This window comes from Misgurnus anguillicaudatus, chromosome 7 (assembly GCF_027580225.2).
Source record: "Misgurnus anguillicaudatus chromosome 7, ASM2758022v2, whole genome shotgun sequence".
Lineage (NCBI taxonomy): Eukaryota > Metazoa > Chordata > Actinopteri > Cypriniformes > Cobitidae > Misgurnus > Misgurnus anguillicaudatus.
In genome coordinates, this window is record NC_073343.2 from 11,018,933 (window position 1) to 11,038,000 (window position 19,068).

General features: G+C 38.8%; 1 protein-coding gene across 6 annotated transcripts in view; it reads left to right on the plus strand.

Annotated features, from left to right (window-relative positions):
• The window catches only part of ehbp1 (EH domain binding protein 1), a 206,769-nt gene that overhangs the window by 174,743 nt on the left and 12,958 nt on the right, over positions 1-19,068 (plus strand). For 4 of the 6 annotated variants that reach the window (XM_055172481.2, XM_073869421.1, XM_073869420.1 and 1 more), the window contains one exon: positions 243-369. The exons of 1 other annotated variant lie outside the window; for it this stretch is intronic. In XM_055172481.2, the coding sequence (XP_055028456.2) occupies positions 243-369 (127 nt within the window). The remainder of the gene's footprint in view (positions 1-242; positions 370-19,068) is intronic. One more of the 6 variants, XM_073869419.1, reaches the window with a different exon arrangement.

Here is a 19,068-nt window from a genome sequence, read left to right on the forward strand (position 1 = left end):
TATAGAATTTTATATTACTTTGAGGTTCATTAGAAATCATTTTTAAATTCATTTAAAATGGACAGCAGTAAACACAATAAGCAGAACAAAAATTAGAGAAATTGGCTTAATTAAAGCAATACTCACCAGTTATTTTGACCACTGTACCCCTGCATATAAATGACAAAATGTCTATGAACGCAAAGCGTGATGCTTTAGTTTCCCTCTCTCATCACCCCCTCCTCTCGTTTGTTCTCGGCCAGCAGAAAGCGTTCAAAGACACCAGTCAGTACGTGGTGGGAGAACTGGCGGCGCTGGAGAGCGAGCAGAGGCAGATCGACACACGAGCCTCGCGCGTGGAGAAGCGTCTGCGCTATCTCATGGACACAGGTACGCCGCCCAATTACACTGTAAACAGTTTTGGCAAATTGAGCGTTCACAAACTCTTATGGAGTTTGGGAAGTGTGAATCTTTGAAGCTGGGATGTTGGGGCGGCAGCGGGGATATGAAAAGGGGCGTTGAGAATGCAGGAAGGCTCTCTGGGCCGCCGTGATAAGAGAGCCTTCATGGGAGCTGATAACTAGTGCTGATAGCGTCCGCCAGCCAGCCACTATTGAACAGTACCGTGCAGCCATGCGCAACAGAACCCCATATCTGGCCTTCAATGATACGCTGTAGAAGAGAGAGAGAGCGGGAGGGAGGGCAGGAGAAAGGGGGATACGACAGAGGGGTAAAGGGTGAAGAGGCGAGGAAGAGAAAAAAAGGGAGGGGTGGTGTTTGGGGGCTGGACCGAAAAGGAAATGTTGAAATAATGAAAGACACATATTAATAGATACACGCGCTCTCTCTCTCCCGCTCTATCGCTCTCTCTTCTTCTTCTCACATATACACATATGAAAGGTTTTAGAGCGATCTTTCAGGTGTGTATAGGCAGAAAAAAAGGCCGCTGGGGCTTTGTTAAAGCATGGAGCTCCGTTTATAGCAAGAATGGCAATGGCACCTCAATAAGTGAAATTGGAGAATAGCTTCCTGCCATCCGGATGCTGATAGGAAACAATCATTTCTCACAAGGGCGGCTTTGGGAAGTCGGGGGTGAAAAAGGAGGGAAAAATAGACAGTTGAATTTTTATGCTTCTTCGTCACATTGACACGATATCAAGACTATCAGTTTTGTGTTTACCCAACCTTCCATCCATCTCTCCCTCACTTCACACTCACCTGGACCCTGTTGAAGTCAAAGCCATTATGTCCATTTGAAGTTTTTTTTGCTGTAAATGATATAGGGCTTGAATAACCTAGCAGGAGGAGAACCGAAGCAAACGTTTCAGTAAGATTTACACACTCAGAGAGAAATAAGAGACCCTGTTACACACCAAACCCCATGTACAAGTCTCACCTTAATGTGCTTACCTGGCTAATCTAGTGCATGCATTTCAGGAAACGGATGACCATTCTCAATGTTGTCAAGTTCACAAGACTACATGTGCTGTCGACTATAGCTGCTACACACATTACACAATTATAGTACACTATATATATAAAAAATTTAAAAATGACCTAATATACTGTGTGTGTACTGCATACGAGGAGCTCAGATGCAAAAGCCGCCAAACGCCACCTCCGTCAAAAATGAGATAATGATTTTAACCGAATGCTGTTGGCATGTATTACACGTTCATCAAATATGTTCGCTTTAAATCTGCTTAATCGTGGCCTCAGGACATTCAGGAATACAAAACTGTTGGCAGAATCTATTAAGAGTCTGATAAAAATGCTAATTTACAAGAAAACATGTCAGACACACTTAGAGGGTTTTGCATCTGAGCTCTTCATACAGCATATATTTATAGTAATAAACATTTAAAAACTACTCCTGATACCCCCTTCCCCCTCTCATTATACGTTCTGCCTTAGTCTGCTGGTTTTTTGCGTTTGTTTCCCAGATGAATTCACAGTAATTGGGCTGGTTAATTTATTTACTGTGTGCAGTTCACAGCACATTAAAGAATGGAGATAATTGAACACGAATTGTCAAGTGTCTTCTGATATCAGGCGTATTACAGAAGGGAATGCATATAAAACTCTATTTCCATGCAACCATTGTTTATGGTAATTAAGTACACAGATGTATTCCTTGGTTGCCTTCCAAGCTTATGGCGAATGCCATTGTTGTCTTCTATTAATATGTAATCAGTAAATAGTTTAATTTTCTAATCTGCAGTTAGAGAATTCACTTTCTAACAGCTCTTAATTATGGCAGAGCCCTAATGATGCAGCCGCTGATGGGCTAGAAGGCCATGAACGGAACGCTGAGCGCTCGGGGGAACAGCCGGGCCTGTGGTGGCCCCTGCCTAATGAACTTGTTATTCCCACACCAGAGGGAGCAGTGTCCTACACACACACACTCGCCAGCAGCTCAGCCATTGTTTAGCCACATCCCCAGAATTACATCTAAATATGTTATTGTCAACCAGATTTTCGAAACATATCAATTTTGAATGTATTGCGAAATCCCCCAAAAAAAGAAAAAATGGGGGGATTCACACACTCGCCATTCTGTCCAGGGCACAATGCCTTTTCGAACCGCATTGACATTTTTCAGCGCGTAGCATTGAAATGTGTATAAATGTTATCTCGGCGGCTTTTGATGTTCCGCAACCCTGTGAATGCATCTGCCTGACATCTGCTCAACATGCATTTATGCACACATATGATTTTCAAATTGCTTTATAACCTGCAACAATGAACGCAATTATGAAAATAATGGCATTTAAAGGCGCGCTAAAACCCACACACCTACAGAGTTCTCGATAAGAGATTTTAAAAAAGCACAGAGGGAAGAATGAGTTTTAGGTGAGATTAACATATGTTTAAAAATTGCACTTGAGTCTGATAAGATTGACACAGGTTTTATTGCATGCTAATCCTTCCTCTCTTTCTCCGCCGCGGTCACAGAAATACATACAAGACGGATATCATCAGCTTAATGTAGTTTACAGACAAGCCATCACACACGTGCTGAAAAAACGCACACGCACAGTGGTGTTAGAAGAAGCCTGGGATGTTTGTTTCAGTCATACAGACGAGGTCATTTTCATGTCCCCGCAAGCTTTTTAGGCTCAAAACGTCAACCATTTTTGTTTGTCATTTTATTCCCTGAGTTTTCCCACATTAATTCTCCATGCCCACATTCCAAGGCAGCGGTGGCCATGCAGAAATAATTGCTTGAGTGTCTGCATTTATAGATCTCAGTTCCGCGAAGACCGAAATGGAATTGCTTGTGTGGCTAAGGCAACATGCTTGTAACCAGCCCCTTAGTTTGACTAAAGATTTAAGCTTGGCTACGTGAGTCGCATAGGGAATCGGTCTCCAAGCTCAGACAACAGCTAGCAGCTAACACAGCTTTAAGTATATTATCAGGCAAGTTCTTTCAGAAACGTATTGCTAAAGAAGCTTAACATTAATTATTGTAACTTTGGGAAGATTACATCCACAGCATGCTTGTAAGCGGTGGCGTACTCCTCTTGACCTCCTATGCAAGAGCTTAAAGACACTAGAATGGCATTTCAGCAACATTAATAGGATAACCAGTATAATCTTTCAGCAGTAAGAGAAGGAAAAGTGTTTAGAGCATAATACTCGCCCCGGTTCTGTAGTCGAGACTGGTTTTGTGATGTCTTCTGCAATCGGTACTCACCAGTTAATATCTGCCTAATCGTAAAGCCTTTTTCTCTCTCTGCTGTTCTCTCTCTCTCTGTCTGTTCCATTCTTTCTCTTCCTTGGAATTTGCATGCTAGTTCGGTACCTTGTCCACTCTAATTTTAAAGACCAAAGACCTCGTTTAGCCTTCCTGCCAGGCGCGCGCGGTGAGAGGCGGAACGTAAGCTTGGGGACAAACGCAGGAATTCGGCTCATAAGGACGGCTTTTAATCGGCACGACCAAAGGCCGGCGGTTGATCAGGAAGGTGACCGTCTATTCAGGTTTAGTGCTGGACTATGTGCTCGACTTCAAGAGCTGGTTAACATCAGAATGGTCTATTTTCAGCTGCTGGCTTTTTCGGGCCTTTGTTCCTCCCGCTAGTTTTAATTCTCATCGGACCGTTACATGCAGATCGCCATTTCTGCGAACCTGTTTTAACTATTTTACCTCGGTTTATTTACACGTTAAGACGTTAGTGATAATGCAATGTATCATTTTCACTCATCTGTTTTTTCTAGGTTAGTCTAGGCCTTACATCAGGCACATTTAATGATTGTTTGAGGGTCAAAAACAATTTAATTAGTTAAGATGCATTGACTTTACATTTAAACCCCCAACCAGCACCCCCCCAAAAGCTTTTCCCAGATGTGAAGAGGGTTTTTCGGTCTGGTGTCAGGCTTTCAAACATTCTTTAACAGTTGGATGAAAGGGGATTTTAAGGAAGATTAGAGAACGGGATCCTCCAGGCATTGTCTGAGAATCTTAAGATAAAACGCGCGGGGTGGATAGTGTCTTGGGGGGGAGGGTGTGTTTGTTGCTGGAGATAGGGCATACATTGAGAGACATGTAATTTAGATTTTTATAACGGCACGGAAATTACGCCAAGCTCCCTCTCTATCCCCATTTGTTTTCTCTTTTACGCTTTCATCCATCTCCCCCCCATGCGTTTTGCAGTGGCCTTGCTGTCCTCTAAATTGTTGGTGTGAAGTTAAGTTAAATGCTGCTACATGTGGCATTGCAGGCAGGCAGTGATATGCCTGATTAACATTTTCAAAAGGGGCACAATGATGGCGCTTATTATAATCTCTCCTTTATTGAAGCATCTTGAGGCCTTTTCATCTCTCCCTCTCTTTGACTGCCATTCTAGTAAGACCCAGCCAAACGCAGCTAGTGCCATGCCACTGTGGCTCCATGAGCGCAGAGAAACACAGAGCCGCTCTCTCCAAAACACCAGCCAAGACCTGAATCATCTGCTGGGTTTTTTTAGTTCAGTAGTGTATTGTTGTGGTGGCATTGAAGTGTGTGTCTGTCTTTATTTTTATGGTCTTTTTGTAATAATGTAAAGGAGGGATGAATAATATCGCATGCTCTGGATTCAAAATTGATTCCTATTATCACAAAGACTCTTTATTTTTTGCAAGCAAGTGCATTGTCCATTGTACCATTATTATTAAGTTCAGTTTCTTCATAATTATTCAAAAATGTTCTCGTTTTTAATATGTTAATTAGTTAATAATTTTATTCACATTTTTTTTAATCCGGAAGCTCTTTACGCGCAAGGGTTACGAAAACAGTTTGTGTGTGCGCGACTTTGTTTGCATAATTGATCATTATTTGGTTTACAAATTGTCTCCTGACAACATAATTGAATTTCAGTCATGCACTTAATTAATAGACCTTTTCATATGGAAACTGATTAAGACACACTTTACAATTAAGTGTAATGACGTGGGGTTGGCCCGTAATTAGAGGCATTCACTTGCTAACAGCCCTGCTATGCTAGCCCAGTTGTTGTTCATTTCCCTTTGTATGGCCCTCTCTAGGCTACACATTCCTCTAACGTACTACCTGAACCTTATCAGTGCGCGGCCTCCTTCCCCAGCCCATCTTTAGCATGCTAAAACACGCTAACGACACCCAAAACAGCTCATTTAAGCTAATGGAAATGACCATTTAAATGCTATTGTTCTGCTGTTAGCCGCTTAGCAGAGATGAAGAGATAGCAAAGGGAAGACACTTTTACAGTTACCGTAGGGAGGAGACTCATTACCAATTTGTCCTTAAGCAAACCTGAGTAGAGAAAGAGAGAGAAAATAGGAGGGTTATGGGGGGAGAAAAGAAAACCCTAGAATCCACAATGCAGATGTGTGGAGGGTTGCTAATAGTGTTAGCACATCCATTACTCTCCTCGGCTTAATTCATTAAGCAAATTGGGCGGGAACCACATTGGCCTTGTTGAAATACGTGCAATATGACACTGCTCAAATTTGTTCTAACACATGGCCCGGGGAGACGAGGCGTCCGCTCTAATGGGGGAGGAGGGGCAAATTATGCAAAGGCACACCATGGGAGGGAAATAACTACAACACTGAGGGAGTAGAACACCTCTGTACTCAACTAACCTCATTTTCCTCTACTCCAAGCTGTGACAAATTCCTTGTCTACTCTTGGTTGTGCCTTTTGGCCTAGTGTTAATTCTCAGTCTAGTTTGGCAAGAGAATTTAGTGGTATCTTATTGCCATGATTTATCATAGTCCTGCATAGTCTTCCTATAGCTCGACTGGTAGAGCATGGTGCTTGCAACGCCACGACAGGATTCCAGAGAACAAACATACTCATAAAATAATTATTTCAATTACACTTTTGGATAAAGCATCTGTCAAATGCATAAACGTCAGTGTAAATGTATTACAATCTGATTTGATGCGTCAATAAAATTATGATAACAGAAAGCTTTTAAATGCTTTTGATAGTCATACAAAACCTGCATATCTTGCACTGTGACAGAACACTTTTCAGATCTGTTTGCTCAGAAGTTGCCATTTACAGAGAGATTAAACAAATAAAAGCAAATGATGTATTAGTAAAAAAAATATTGTGCTGTTGATGGCTCTTGCTGCTTGTGCTAATTTGTCGTCTCTACAGGTAGCCATTCCAGCATCTCTTGTGGTTTAGTGTATATCTAAATGGAGTGCTGCTCAAGCTCTGATAACACCCTAGAATTTCACACCTCTTAGTATGTAAACAGAGGGCTTTAAGTAGATGAGATAACAGATATACTTTTAAACAGCTACAACCTGCACTTAACATACACCAAAAAAATGGTTCCAAATAGCACTAAAAGTGGTTCAATGGTTTGTAATCATAGGGGAACTATTTTAGTGCTATATATTACATATTGTTTTTCATAGGTGCTATTAGGGCTGGGCGGTATGGCGGTATATTCTATTAAGGTAAAATAAAATGTAAGACGTAACAGATTTTTCTATTCCCTGTGTTCCGCGTAATGTAAATAAGTGGACATGACCATCTCTACACTCCTGCATGTTAGACTGAGTATGACAGAGAAACGTGAAATAATCCACTCATAACAAATTAAAGCGTAATTTCGTCTCTCGCATACAGAGGTCTCTCGAAGCCGGCGCAAGGAGCTCTGCTGCCAAATAAAGAAAGCCCTTACCGCACATAACGCTGGTAATTGTTGTAAAGTTTTTTTTAACTTTGAGCAAGCTAAGACAAAACTTACGCTTATATCAGTGACGCATGCGGAGCTGGAGCGATGTAGTTTAATGGACCATTTGCTCATATTACGCACATTTGATCAGAGAGACGAGAAAGAGATGCAACGGTTAAGGTGCAAGTCTAAGAAAGTAAAGAGCGACTAGACCACCTCAATACAGACTCCATGGTCATATTTATAATCTCCATATCTAAAGATCTCATAAACCGGTACTTACCGGTCTGGTTTGTGCATATTCATGTTAATTTTACATGCCTATTTTTAATGTATTGTATGCGTAAATACAAAATACAACGCATACTATAATGTATCTTTAATAGCCCACAAAATAAATATCTGATTATAAAAAATTATGTTTATCAAGACTTAATCAGTTGTTATCTTTAGTGCATGTTCACTTTTAACTTATTGTATTTTTAAAACTGAGCATTTAGCTAATTAGTGATTGGTAAATTTCTGCAAATTTGTATATTCCAAAAACAATATATACATAAAGCTCAAAAACGTATACTGTGCAAAAGTCTTAGGCCACCATGCTACCATTAGATGTGGTGTTTTTGCAATTGTATAGTGATCATCATATATAATAAATTCTCAGTCCTTTTATTAGAATAAAACCAGAAAATACAGGAAATGTGTATGTAGTATTAAAAACAGTATAAAAGTATAAGCTGAAGTGTCAAGTATTTAGGGTAAACTCCCCTTCCACTTGAGCAATAGCAGGCAGCTGCATGATCTCTTAAACCTAAATGAAATTAAATCCTAATTTAGAAATTCTAATCGAATGACTTTAGGACTTCAGTCTCCTAAACAAAGCTCAAGATGTGTTTCCTGCCAAGAGAGGTCCCACTAAGACATTTAGTTTTGAAAACTGTTTTGTTTTTGCTAAAACAACAACGCTGGTGATGGTGGCCTAAAACTTTTGCACAGTACTGTATATGACTAATTTTGTAAAATGGATTTTTGATCATACCGCTATACAGCACTAAAAATGGTTCACCGTATGATTACAAGCTTCTTCTGCTATTTAGCACCAATTCTTTTAGAGTGCACACTAATGTCAGTCGTAAAGATCAAGGTTATCAAAAGCAATGAGTTCCAGTTTGCGTGAAGTGGATGGTTCTAGCACTGCCTCTTTCATTAAAGTGTTCATTTGACCAGTTGTTTGCTATTGTAATCTCAAAGGTATAAAATTGCTGTATGCATTAGACATTCGTTTATAATTATTAATAACTTTACTTTAGATAAAACGTATGTCTTTTTAATGGTTTAAGGAATGCATGGTGTCCGAGGTATCCATTTAAGTTGTTTTTCTTAGTAACGTTTTTCTTAGAATCACAATATGTTTTAAAGAAAATACAAAAACGTTTTTTTGGATTATTTTGTTTATTATTTAAGTAAAAATATCGGTTGGGTGCAGTCAACATTACGTGGTTAGTTTTGCTTTAAGGAGGAGCAAGAGATGCTGGTATGAATGCAACCGCCTTTTTTCCATTTAGCTGTACAGAGATTATAAGAAGCTTCATGCAATCACAGATACATATGTATGTGCTCACAGCTCCCTCCTGGAAGGTGTCTTTTTACATGTACATGTCTACTGGGGTATCAACCCCCCCGCTCCAGCAAACAGGCCTCCCCTCGGTCAACTAATCAGTACCTCAGCTAGATGCATTGTGACACTATGCAGATGTATTTACATTGGAATAGGAGAATCAGGGGATCCTAAACTCAGGCATCGAAGTTAAAGAAAGAAAATACCCAAGGCCAACAAATAAATGAAAGTTTGCTCAAATCCGTGAGATAATGGGGTCTGTGTTCAGACTTACCACAGTGGAGAGATAAACACAGGGATTACTTGGGGGTTTTGCATCAGTTGTTTTCTGCTGGGTGGCCTTACTTGTCAAAAAGGGGGAAAAGGGAGAATAGAAAAAAAAACGTTTAACGCAAGGACATTCACATGGCACATTGAGAAAAGAAGTACCGCTAATTCCATCAAAGCTAGAGAAATCAGCCATTAATTTATTCTAGTCTCTCCCTCCCCTGTAGCTATTGTTGCTTTGATCGTTGATCATTTCGGTAACATCTGGTCATTCTTGGATGCTTTGGAGGCCAGCTTGCATCAACCAGACAACCCCCTAAAACATAATGACTGGTGTCTTTAGCTGTTGTTGGTGAAAACAAAAAATACAGTGAGAATTTGATAGGCTTATTTAACTTACTTTTTGTAATATTCTCTAGTCAATATTACTGTTTTTCAAGTAAAATGAAAAGGGAAACACATACTGTAAGTAAATTGCAACAGGTCTGTTAGAAAACAGTGTTTAATACCAAAAAGTTCCTCCTTAGAACCTCAGAAAAGTGAAGGTGAGCAAGAGTAGACAATGCTTTATAATATATATATATTTTGACAAAGGTAGAGATTCAGCATTTGATTCAAGGGCTTTCTGGAGAAGCAGATTATGACTTCCATGGTGACTCCTTCCAGCTTTGGGGAAATGAGCTGTTGACATTCTTCAGGGTCATCATCCAAGATAGCAGGCCAACCAGCAGGATTTACCCGATAAACCCATCCAACTAGACCTTTATCCATTTCACTACAGCGGGGAAAGGCAGGGGTGAGATGGAAATTGTCGGCAGTTAACACTGATGGGTTGCTTTTTCCAAAAAAGCTTGAAGCATTTAGTCAGCCACTATCAATCCTATTCTTTAATTTTAATAGATTTTTTTGTATTTATAATAATAAAAATTATACATACTTACAAACATATATACATACATACACACGCACACATGTAAGGAATAATTGACAATGGGTCACTGAATAATTCGAACATAATGCACACTCAAGGTAGTAATGTGGTACGGCGCTTACGCTGCTTTCACATAGGACGAGGTGTGCGCTTCCCTCGCCGCTGGGTTCAGCGCAGCCAAGCGATTTGCGCTCTACCGGCCAAACCAAAGTAGGCAGGGTTTTCAATATATGTTTATATTTTGGTTAAATAGTGGATGAGGAATACAGAGACTGATGTTGCCCGTCTCCATTTCACGTAACTTTAAGGTGCCTAAGTATCTACAATAAGCTACTTGACTTAAAACACACCTGACATGCCAACTTGAATTGCTACGTGTTTCCATGACACAGCTTTCCTTCCGATGTCTCTGTAGGAGTGTAAACTTGTATTATAAATCTCCACTGTGCTCGCGCTTTGCCTGACGCAACAAAAAAATACCCTTGCACCAGCGCACACCGCATCCTATGTGAAAGCCATATTATACTACAGTTACCACAGACATTGCTAAGGCCTTGCCCTGATGGTTATTTTAAGACATTTATCAGGTTAGGTGTGCGTTTATCGAAAAAATGCATACCCATGGAACATCTCTCAAACGGAATAAAGCATCAAACAGCCCCATGGTAAAAACTACATAGCATTTCACAAATTTTTGTGATCTGTTATTTAAAATAATTGCAAAAAATTACCTAGAATTTCACCCAAATTAGACAGCTTTTTTAGATATTATGCACTGGCAAAAGAGTCAGGCTGTGAATGAAGTTGGTGTCAGTTATGCATCACTATGCATAGCAAATTTACATACAGTCAAGTAATTTAGTGTTATCTGTAAGTTAAAGGACAGGTTTGGTATTTTACACTTGAAGGCCTATTTTCAGATTGTTTATGATGAAACAGAACGGTTTTGACTGAAATTTGGACATATGATGCTGGCCCGATAATTTTTTGGGTGTTTTTTGTTTCACCCCCACCTCTACAATGGCTGCATATGTGCACTGGAACAATCCTTCCTAAAATGCATTAAACTTTCATTTACAAAGACGTGAATCTCACCGAGTGGTCAGGGGTGTTCACTGATATGTTCACACAAAAATCACTGCAAAAGATGCTTTCCAACAGGTTTTATCCCAGTTTTTGTCCAACTCCATTGACTTGTATTAGATGTGCTGTGAGGTACGGTATTTCTCAGCGCCGGGAACGTTGTTTGTATTCTTGCAATTGGCAAAGGTGGATTATTGCCACCAATTGGGCTTGAGTGTCTATTATTCAAGCCCTCAACGGAAGAATATACGGGTGTGAGGCGTTTGGAAAAATAGGTCCACAAGTTTACAACGAATGGTAAAACACCTGTTGGAAAGCATCTTTTGCAGCAATTTTTGTGTGAGCATATCAGTGAACATCCCTGGCCACTCGGTGAGTTTCACGTCTTTGTGGACGGGAGTTTAGTGCATTTTGGGAGGGATTGTTCCGGTGCGCCTGTGCAGCCATTGTGGAGGTAGTGGGGTGGTGCAATAGAAACCGAAAATTCTTGGTACAGCCGCATATGTCAAAATTTCAGTCAATACCGTTCTATTTCATCATAAACAATCTGAAAACAGAGCTTTAAGTGTAAAATACCAAACTTGTCCTTTAAGATCAGATAAATAATGCTGGTGCAGTGCGTTTTGTAAGTCTTTATACATTAAGGGAATGTTTTGTTTAATCGGCTAATCAATTTGCATATCACTTGAAAGACTTTGCGTACCAACAGTGGGCCTTGGACTACTGTTTTAGAATCACTGCTTTATTCTAAAGTATGATTTTCAGAGAACAGTACTGGTCCGTAGGAGATGGTATGGCTGTGAGTAGATTCAATACATGTTTGATGGGGACTTTTGAATACAAATCATTTACCTTCGCTGTCATCTCGCCAAGAACATCATCTTTACACACAATGCCTATGTCTGACAGTGTTCCAGTACTCTCCACCTTGGTCAAAATCATTTTTTCCCATAATTCTCTTGTGTAACCTGGGGCTAGCGAAGCTCCCCGTGGCGTGTTAGACCCAGAGGAAAGACAAAAGCACAATGAAACGCTGAGCTTACCACCAACCGCTCTCACTGGAGCTCTGGAGTAGGGCCCACTATACAGCGCTGCCTCTCCAGTTCTGTCCCAATGCTAATGAGCCGACTCTGATCTTTCCTCTGCTTCCCGTGTTTTCAACATCTTCAAGGACCACATGGCGCTAGCAAAATAAAGACAACCAAATGAGAATTTTTAACGCTTTTTGTGTCAGCGACTCAGTGCCTTTGAGCCAGCTCACTCATTTAATATTCCCCCCGAGAAAGAAAGACGAGAGTAAGAAGAAAAGAAATAAGGTAAAATGTGCAACAAGGAGTTGGTGGTGCTGGAGGCAAGGGGGGAGGTGTCACTAACATTCCTCTTCCGAGAAATTGCTAAGAATCGAATGATATCTAAATCGCAAAAAAAAACACGACACGACCTCCAAATACACAAACTGCCGTTTAAACCATATGCAACAGATTTGACGAATATCGGGCGACAATATCTTTGAGCTTAATGATATCACTGACAGCTTTCAAACAAGAGGTGACAGATAAAGGGTGAAAGAGGGCCCGAGACGAACAGAGAGACTCCTGCCGGCTGTTCACACACTCCTTCTTTTTAATAGCTGCGTTCTCTATACAGAGGCACAGGGCACTACCTCGCATTAGTGCTAGAGACTGCTAGTTAATAGGATGATGTCTTTTAGCTTTTGTTATGAGATTATTAACCGGGATAGGTTTCTGCTCTCATCCCAGCCGCTGCTCTGAGGGCCTGTTGAGCACAAGTGGTAAAGTATGGCGTCCACACATTGTGCCGTGCTTGTATAGTAAAAGGCTTTTAATGAAACACCTTTCGGAGGGCTTCACCAGGTGATCTTTTTTTACCGCTCTCGTCTGCCACTCACCCGGCTTTAATTACCTGAAGTACTCTGCTTTTACCAAAGGCTCTTGATTCAACGCCCCTGTGTTCAATGCTCCCAAAAGCAGGCTTAAAGTGGGTGATAGAGGGAAATGATAGTATTTGTCAAAATAAGAATGAGAGAAGGGGGAGAAGACCTCTGGCCCCAGCATTTCTCCCTGAAGGTCATATTAGAAAAAAAATATTTCTTGGAGCGCATATTATATTTACTTATTTTATGTATTAATAGCAATATTTCCCTTACTCGATGACGAATCGATGACAGATCTTAGTCAGATTTCAGTATCTGCATCATCATTTGTATTTCATAATGTGTTAATGTTTCTTCTTTGCTTGTTTGTTACGTCATTGGAAACATTTCAGCTGTAACACGTTTCTTCACCCCTCTGTCATTTTGCATCATTATTTGTCCCGAGTAGTGTTGTGAAGAGGACTGTAATTGTCGTTTTTGTAATGTAAACTGCCTGTCTTGGCTGTTATGCTCATCGTGAAGTTGAGATAGTGGACAGGCGGTACAGGGATTAAGCGGCAAGAAATGGACAACACCAGCTGATAGTCTGTCAGTCTGTGATAATGTTTATTGATTAAAAAGAAGGGGGGCATACTAACACAGTTTAATAGAGTAGGAGGCTGTAAACAGAGATGAACATATTTTTAATTCCTTCTTAACTTAGACATCTTGGCTAAAATTCATCTCCTTTTTCTCTCTGGCCCATATCCAAATATTTTTTGGTTTAATCAATTATTTTTGCCCTAAACAGTGATAATTGCTGAAACCTACATTTTGGTTTGAATGTAGACTTGGAAAAACGTATGAAATCTATTACTTGCCAGTTGTTTGTTTTGCTCAAACCGAGAGGTGTCGGTGCTGTTAGCTGGGAAGGCGAGATTGTTTGCGAAGGGGCTTTTTGTGGTAACCGCGGTAAAGGGGCGGGCGAGACAGAAGTATTAAGGTACAGCCTATCTTCTGTCAGCTCACTAAATGTTCAAACAATTACATGAAAGCAAGTATGATAACAGTGTATGTATAGCCAAGACTTTTCTGTCATTAAGAACGACTTTGGAGATCCCGTTTTCCTCCCGCAGGTTTTCTCTGCTCATTGTCATTCTGCCCCACTTATGAATTCTTTCTCATAAGCCGCAAAGCAAGCAGCTGAAGGTCAATAATACCGCTGGCAATTGAAAACCATTAGTGGTTAGGCATCTGGACACTTTGTAAGGAATTAAATAATAATTTGCAGTTGGTAATCGTGTTTTGTTTTATGTCTGTTTGTGATAATGTATTTCCCTAAACATACTAAAAGCACTTTTGATAAAGCTTATATTATAAATGTTGTCCTTTCACCCTTTAAGAAAACATTTAACTCCACAGCTATTTAATTCTGTTTTTGATATTTTGATTATACTCTTATAGCGGTTCAACTATATCACCTATGTATTTTGAGCATTTTGAAATAAATTACCCTTTGCATTTTTAGAAAGGCTTTATTAGATTAAACCAAAGGTATTGAAGATCTTTGTGTGTTCAAAGCATCTCCTGTTGCTTTTTCAATCTCTTGGTAATCTAAAGAGATCGGTCCTCGGATAAATAGTAAACAGGGGAAAGGTTAGTGGTTAACTAGGTTTAAACAAGAGAAAATGTGTTCGGTCCGTTTTAAAAGTAGTGATGGGCGTCTTAAAGGACAATGGCCTGGGCTTTATCCTGAGATTAGGTATTGTGGTTAAAGCTAAACTACCTTCCATCAGAGAGGCGCGAGCGGCGAGCGCAGCCCTTTTAGCCCACGCTAACAAGACTTCTCCACATAGCAGACCCACTCAGAGTAATTAAATCAATCCTTTTGTACTTACCGTCTCTCCTTCAGTGACAAGCGAAGATCTGATTATTGTCTTCATGCATATTCAAAAAGACTCCCTGACTGGGCCTTAATGAGCATCGCACAAAACCTTGTTCATCTTGGTCTTTCCACTTCTTCTTTTTTTTGCTTATTTATTTTTGTTTTGTTTCTGTCTTTCTTTTTCTCTCATTTTAACTTCTGACAAAAAATTAAAATGGACACAGCTGTCGGAGGCAGAGAATGAACAATAAATTGTAAATGTTCAAAAAGTGACTGAGTGGTGGAGAAGTGCAGATCTTCCCCTTCAAACTCCGATAGACAAATTGGATTACTGGGTATTGGATTAAACAGAAAACGGGTGGATAAGAAATGAGACGAGCTTGCTGTGATCACACGGTTTAATATATTTCTTTTCTTTTTTCTTTTCTTTATGGCCTCTTCTCTCCACCCCCAGCCTGTTTTTTTTTCTCAAGTAAAGACACCCAGCTCTTAGCAGGACTCAGGATTAATTTGTAATTGTTCTGGTTTTTTAATGCTTTAGAAAGATTTTTATCTAAATCAAATGAGGGGGAATTTTGTAATTAAACAAAATGCCAAGCAAAACAATCCCCCTGTTGTGGAGGTTTACTTCAGAGTTATTTAGTTTTTATCATTCAGTCAATATCTAAATGAGATTCTAATTTAAAAAAATACAACCTCAAAATAACATAATTAAAATTCAATTTACAACAGTTTGCCTGATTACTTAAAAAATCAAAACAATCTGTACTCTTATTTAACAACTTATTTATTTTCAAAATTGTTACTTATTTAATGCTTTTAATTATTTTTTTGCACATATATGACATATTACTACAGATTAAAATGTACCATCTAAATAGACGTCTAATATATAGTATAGACAATTTGGCATACATACTTAATCATCTCAATATAAATAATATTTTTGTGTTTGGGATATTTTTTCTGTGTTTGTTTGCTGTAGCTGTTAGTAAATAATCACAATGTTAGGAGGAAAGAGGGGCAGATTGTGAAATGTGTGAAAAATTCATTAATGCTATCTGGTTTAAATGCAACAGTAGCTGAGATGACTATCTTAATCTGATTTGGCTACTGAGGCCAGATCACCCTGGCATGGACACAGGCCCTCAGGCCCAGCAGACGAGTCAAGCCCCTGTAGCCTGCTAGTGCACGAATGTGTGGACTGTATAGGGTGTGTATGTGTTTTACTGTGGTGCGTTGAGTTACCGTGTTTCATTCCACTGAATACTAATTTTGGGAGCCAAACTAGAGGAGCAGGTTCTGTGTATTTCTAATTATGTTCACGTCTTTGTTTAGGATAAAACAAAAAATACATGGCAACACAAACAAAGGTTATACAAAATTATTTTTGTTTCTATAATTATTTTACTTATTTAAAATATTTGTATGCAACCTAATTAATTATTAAATACACTGTGTAGATGTTCAGATGAGCAGGGCAGAAATATGCACTACATTCAAAGAGAAATACTCAATAAAATTCAAATAGAAAGTGAAGGCAAAAATCGAAATGCCAAAAAAACTGCACCACCCACACTAAACAAGACAAATTTATTAGATTATAAACAAACGTTTTGAGTGCATACAGGATCTATAAAGAGCACCAAAAGTAACATATTTTTTAAATGCTTTTTAAACAAAATTCATACATAAATTTACATGCATAATAGCTTACATTGTTTAAGTTATAGTTGTCTTAATTACTTTAAAAAATAATAAAAAAATCTAGTCATGAGTTGTTATGGACATCCCCAGAAAAGGTCAGAGTTTAAGTGTTGCCACTGTAGAGTGTGTATAAAAGTATGCATGGGTTTGTATGTGTGCTGTTTGTATTTGTGGGCTTCTTTCAGGCGGTCTCCACACTCTCACTGCAGAAGCTCAAGTGACGGCCTCTGGGATGTGTCTCCTAATTCGACATTCCCTTACAATGTCACACAAGCTTAATATTACCATTTATTATTTGCTTGTTTTATTTGACTGTGTGTCACTACAATGACCTGTCACTGCACACTTTATCCCTTCCGAGCTGCACAATTTAAAAGTTGACTACAATAATCCAGGCTTGATTCCTAAATCCCAGACCCCCTTTTTTCGCCTTTTACTGCGTCATTGTCAAATGCAAAATTTCACAGATCTGGTGCTGGCAGACATGAGAGCGGCTCCCCTGGTGGAGGCTCGGGGTGTGAGTGACGGAGCCATCGTCCCTCTGGGGGCCGCCGCTGGCTTTGTTGTGGCTAGCGGATTTGTCTCTCTCACATGACCGCATCACAGTCACATGGTACCAAGCAACAGCATGATAAAAAAGATTCGAAGCCGACTTCTCACATCAGAGTCTTATTGAAGATCCTTCCTTTTATCGCTCCCCATTCCTTGTAATGGCTGCATGGACACAGACATAAATGCATTGTCATTCTTGCTTCTTTATAAAGTGAATAGTTCTGGTTGTTGATTGGTTAATACATCATACGAAATCTATATATGGTAACAGCTGTGATGAACCACAACCTTTATCACTGCACAGAAGATTTTTTGGATCAAGTCTGATTTTTGTGTTTCATATCAGTGTTCAGGGTTATGTCAGAGTTTATATTTTTTAAATAAAAAAATATTAAGCACCTGTACACTATTTGTCAAAGCTATGACAGTGAATGGTGAAAACATGTTCAATTTATACCTGAAGAAAGACACTAGACCCAGTCGATATCTTCTCTAAAACTAATGTGCACATAAAGATCATCCATGATCACTGATGCATACATATGTAGTGGTGTGGTGATGTGAATCTTAGCACACCTTGAATCGACAAAACTCATCACATTAGTCAAAAGAGAGTGCATGTTTGTGTACAGATGCTTATTCTGTTGTTGATGCTGTCAGGAACAGACAGGTATCACAGGGGCATTGAGTAGGTGATGTGATTACATAAGCTTAAAGGATCTTTCATCTTTTCTCCTTTTTCATCCCTCTTCAAAGACATAATTAGTGTCACAAAAATGCTCAGAATACTGACATCAGACTCTTTCTTTCTGAGCCCACTTAACCGGTTTACCCCACGGCTGACTCCAGGTCCAATACGAAACTCCCGTGTCTGCTATCGTTTTTATTCCTTCAGAGGTCAAATGATCCTCAAAATCAAGATGACAAGAGGCAGAAACTTGTTATTTTTGAGATTGTCTACTTTCGGGAATCTATACCATACTGTAAAAACATGTGCATAAGGACATCATAATCTATATACAGTTGTGTTCAAAAATAGTAGTGTGCTAATAAAAGTGAATAAAGGGAAAAAATGTGATACAAAAGTTTATTTCCTTATTTCAAATGTATTGAAAACCTTTCACATTCATTTTCAAATCAAATCATTAACAAAATGTATAAAGTCTTTTTTGTTCTTTTAAGTGGAAGCAAAGAAAATGAATATAAAACTGTTTAAAAAACAGCAACAGTATTAAATTTTTTCTCTTTAGACTCTTAAAACTGAAGAAATGTACTATTGCATTACTTATATTTAGTTGCATAACCATTGCTGTTGATAACTGTTGCACATATGCAGAGGTGGGTAGAGTACCCAAAATCAGTACTCAAGTAAAAGTACTTATAGAAATATTTACTCAAGTATAAGTTACAATCTAATTAGTTACTTGAGTAAGAGTAAAAAAGTATTAGATGAAAAACTACTCAAGTAGTTAGTTACTAGTCACTTCCAATCTGAGAAGAAGCGTAAAACACTGAATTTCAGACTAATTTCAGACAGGGCTTTCACAAACCTGTCCTTGAAAGTTTTTTTATTGTTCTGCTTATATATGTAAATCCTAGATTAAAGTAAAGCAGCACATCTCAGTCCTGCAATGGGTACGTTAACATCACATGACGTGTCATTTAAAAAAAAACATTGATGTTTTTCTGACAGTTAACTGTGTCTTTATTTAAGTTTACAACACAAACTTGTCAGAATCTGCCTTTAAACAAGTTAACAGTAAACAAAATAGAATGTGTGTTTAAAGTGTTTGTTTGTTATCATGTTCTTATATGAATAGGTTATTTTCATTGCCTTTGAAGTGCTATTACTGAACATAAACATAAGAGCTTGATAAAAATGCTCATTTTAGAATTTCATATGAAACTTCTGTTTTGTAAATCAACTCTACATTTATTATAATATATAATAAATGTTCCTTTATAAACATACTTTATTCTATTATGCATTGTATATACATTCTTTAGGAAGGTATAAAA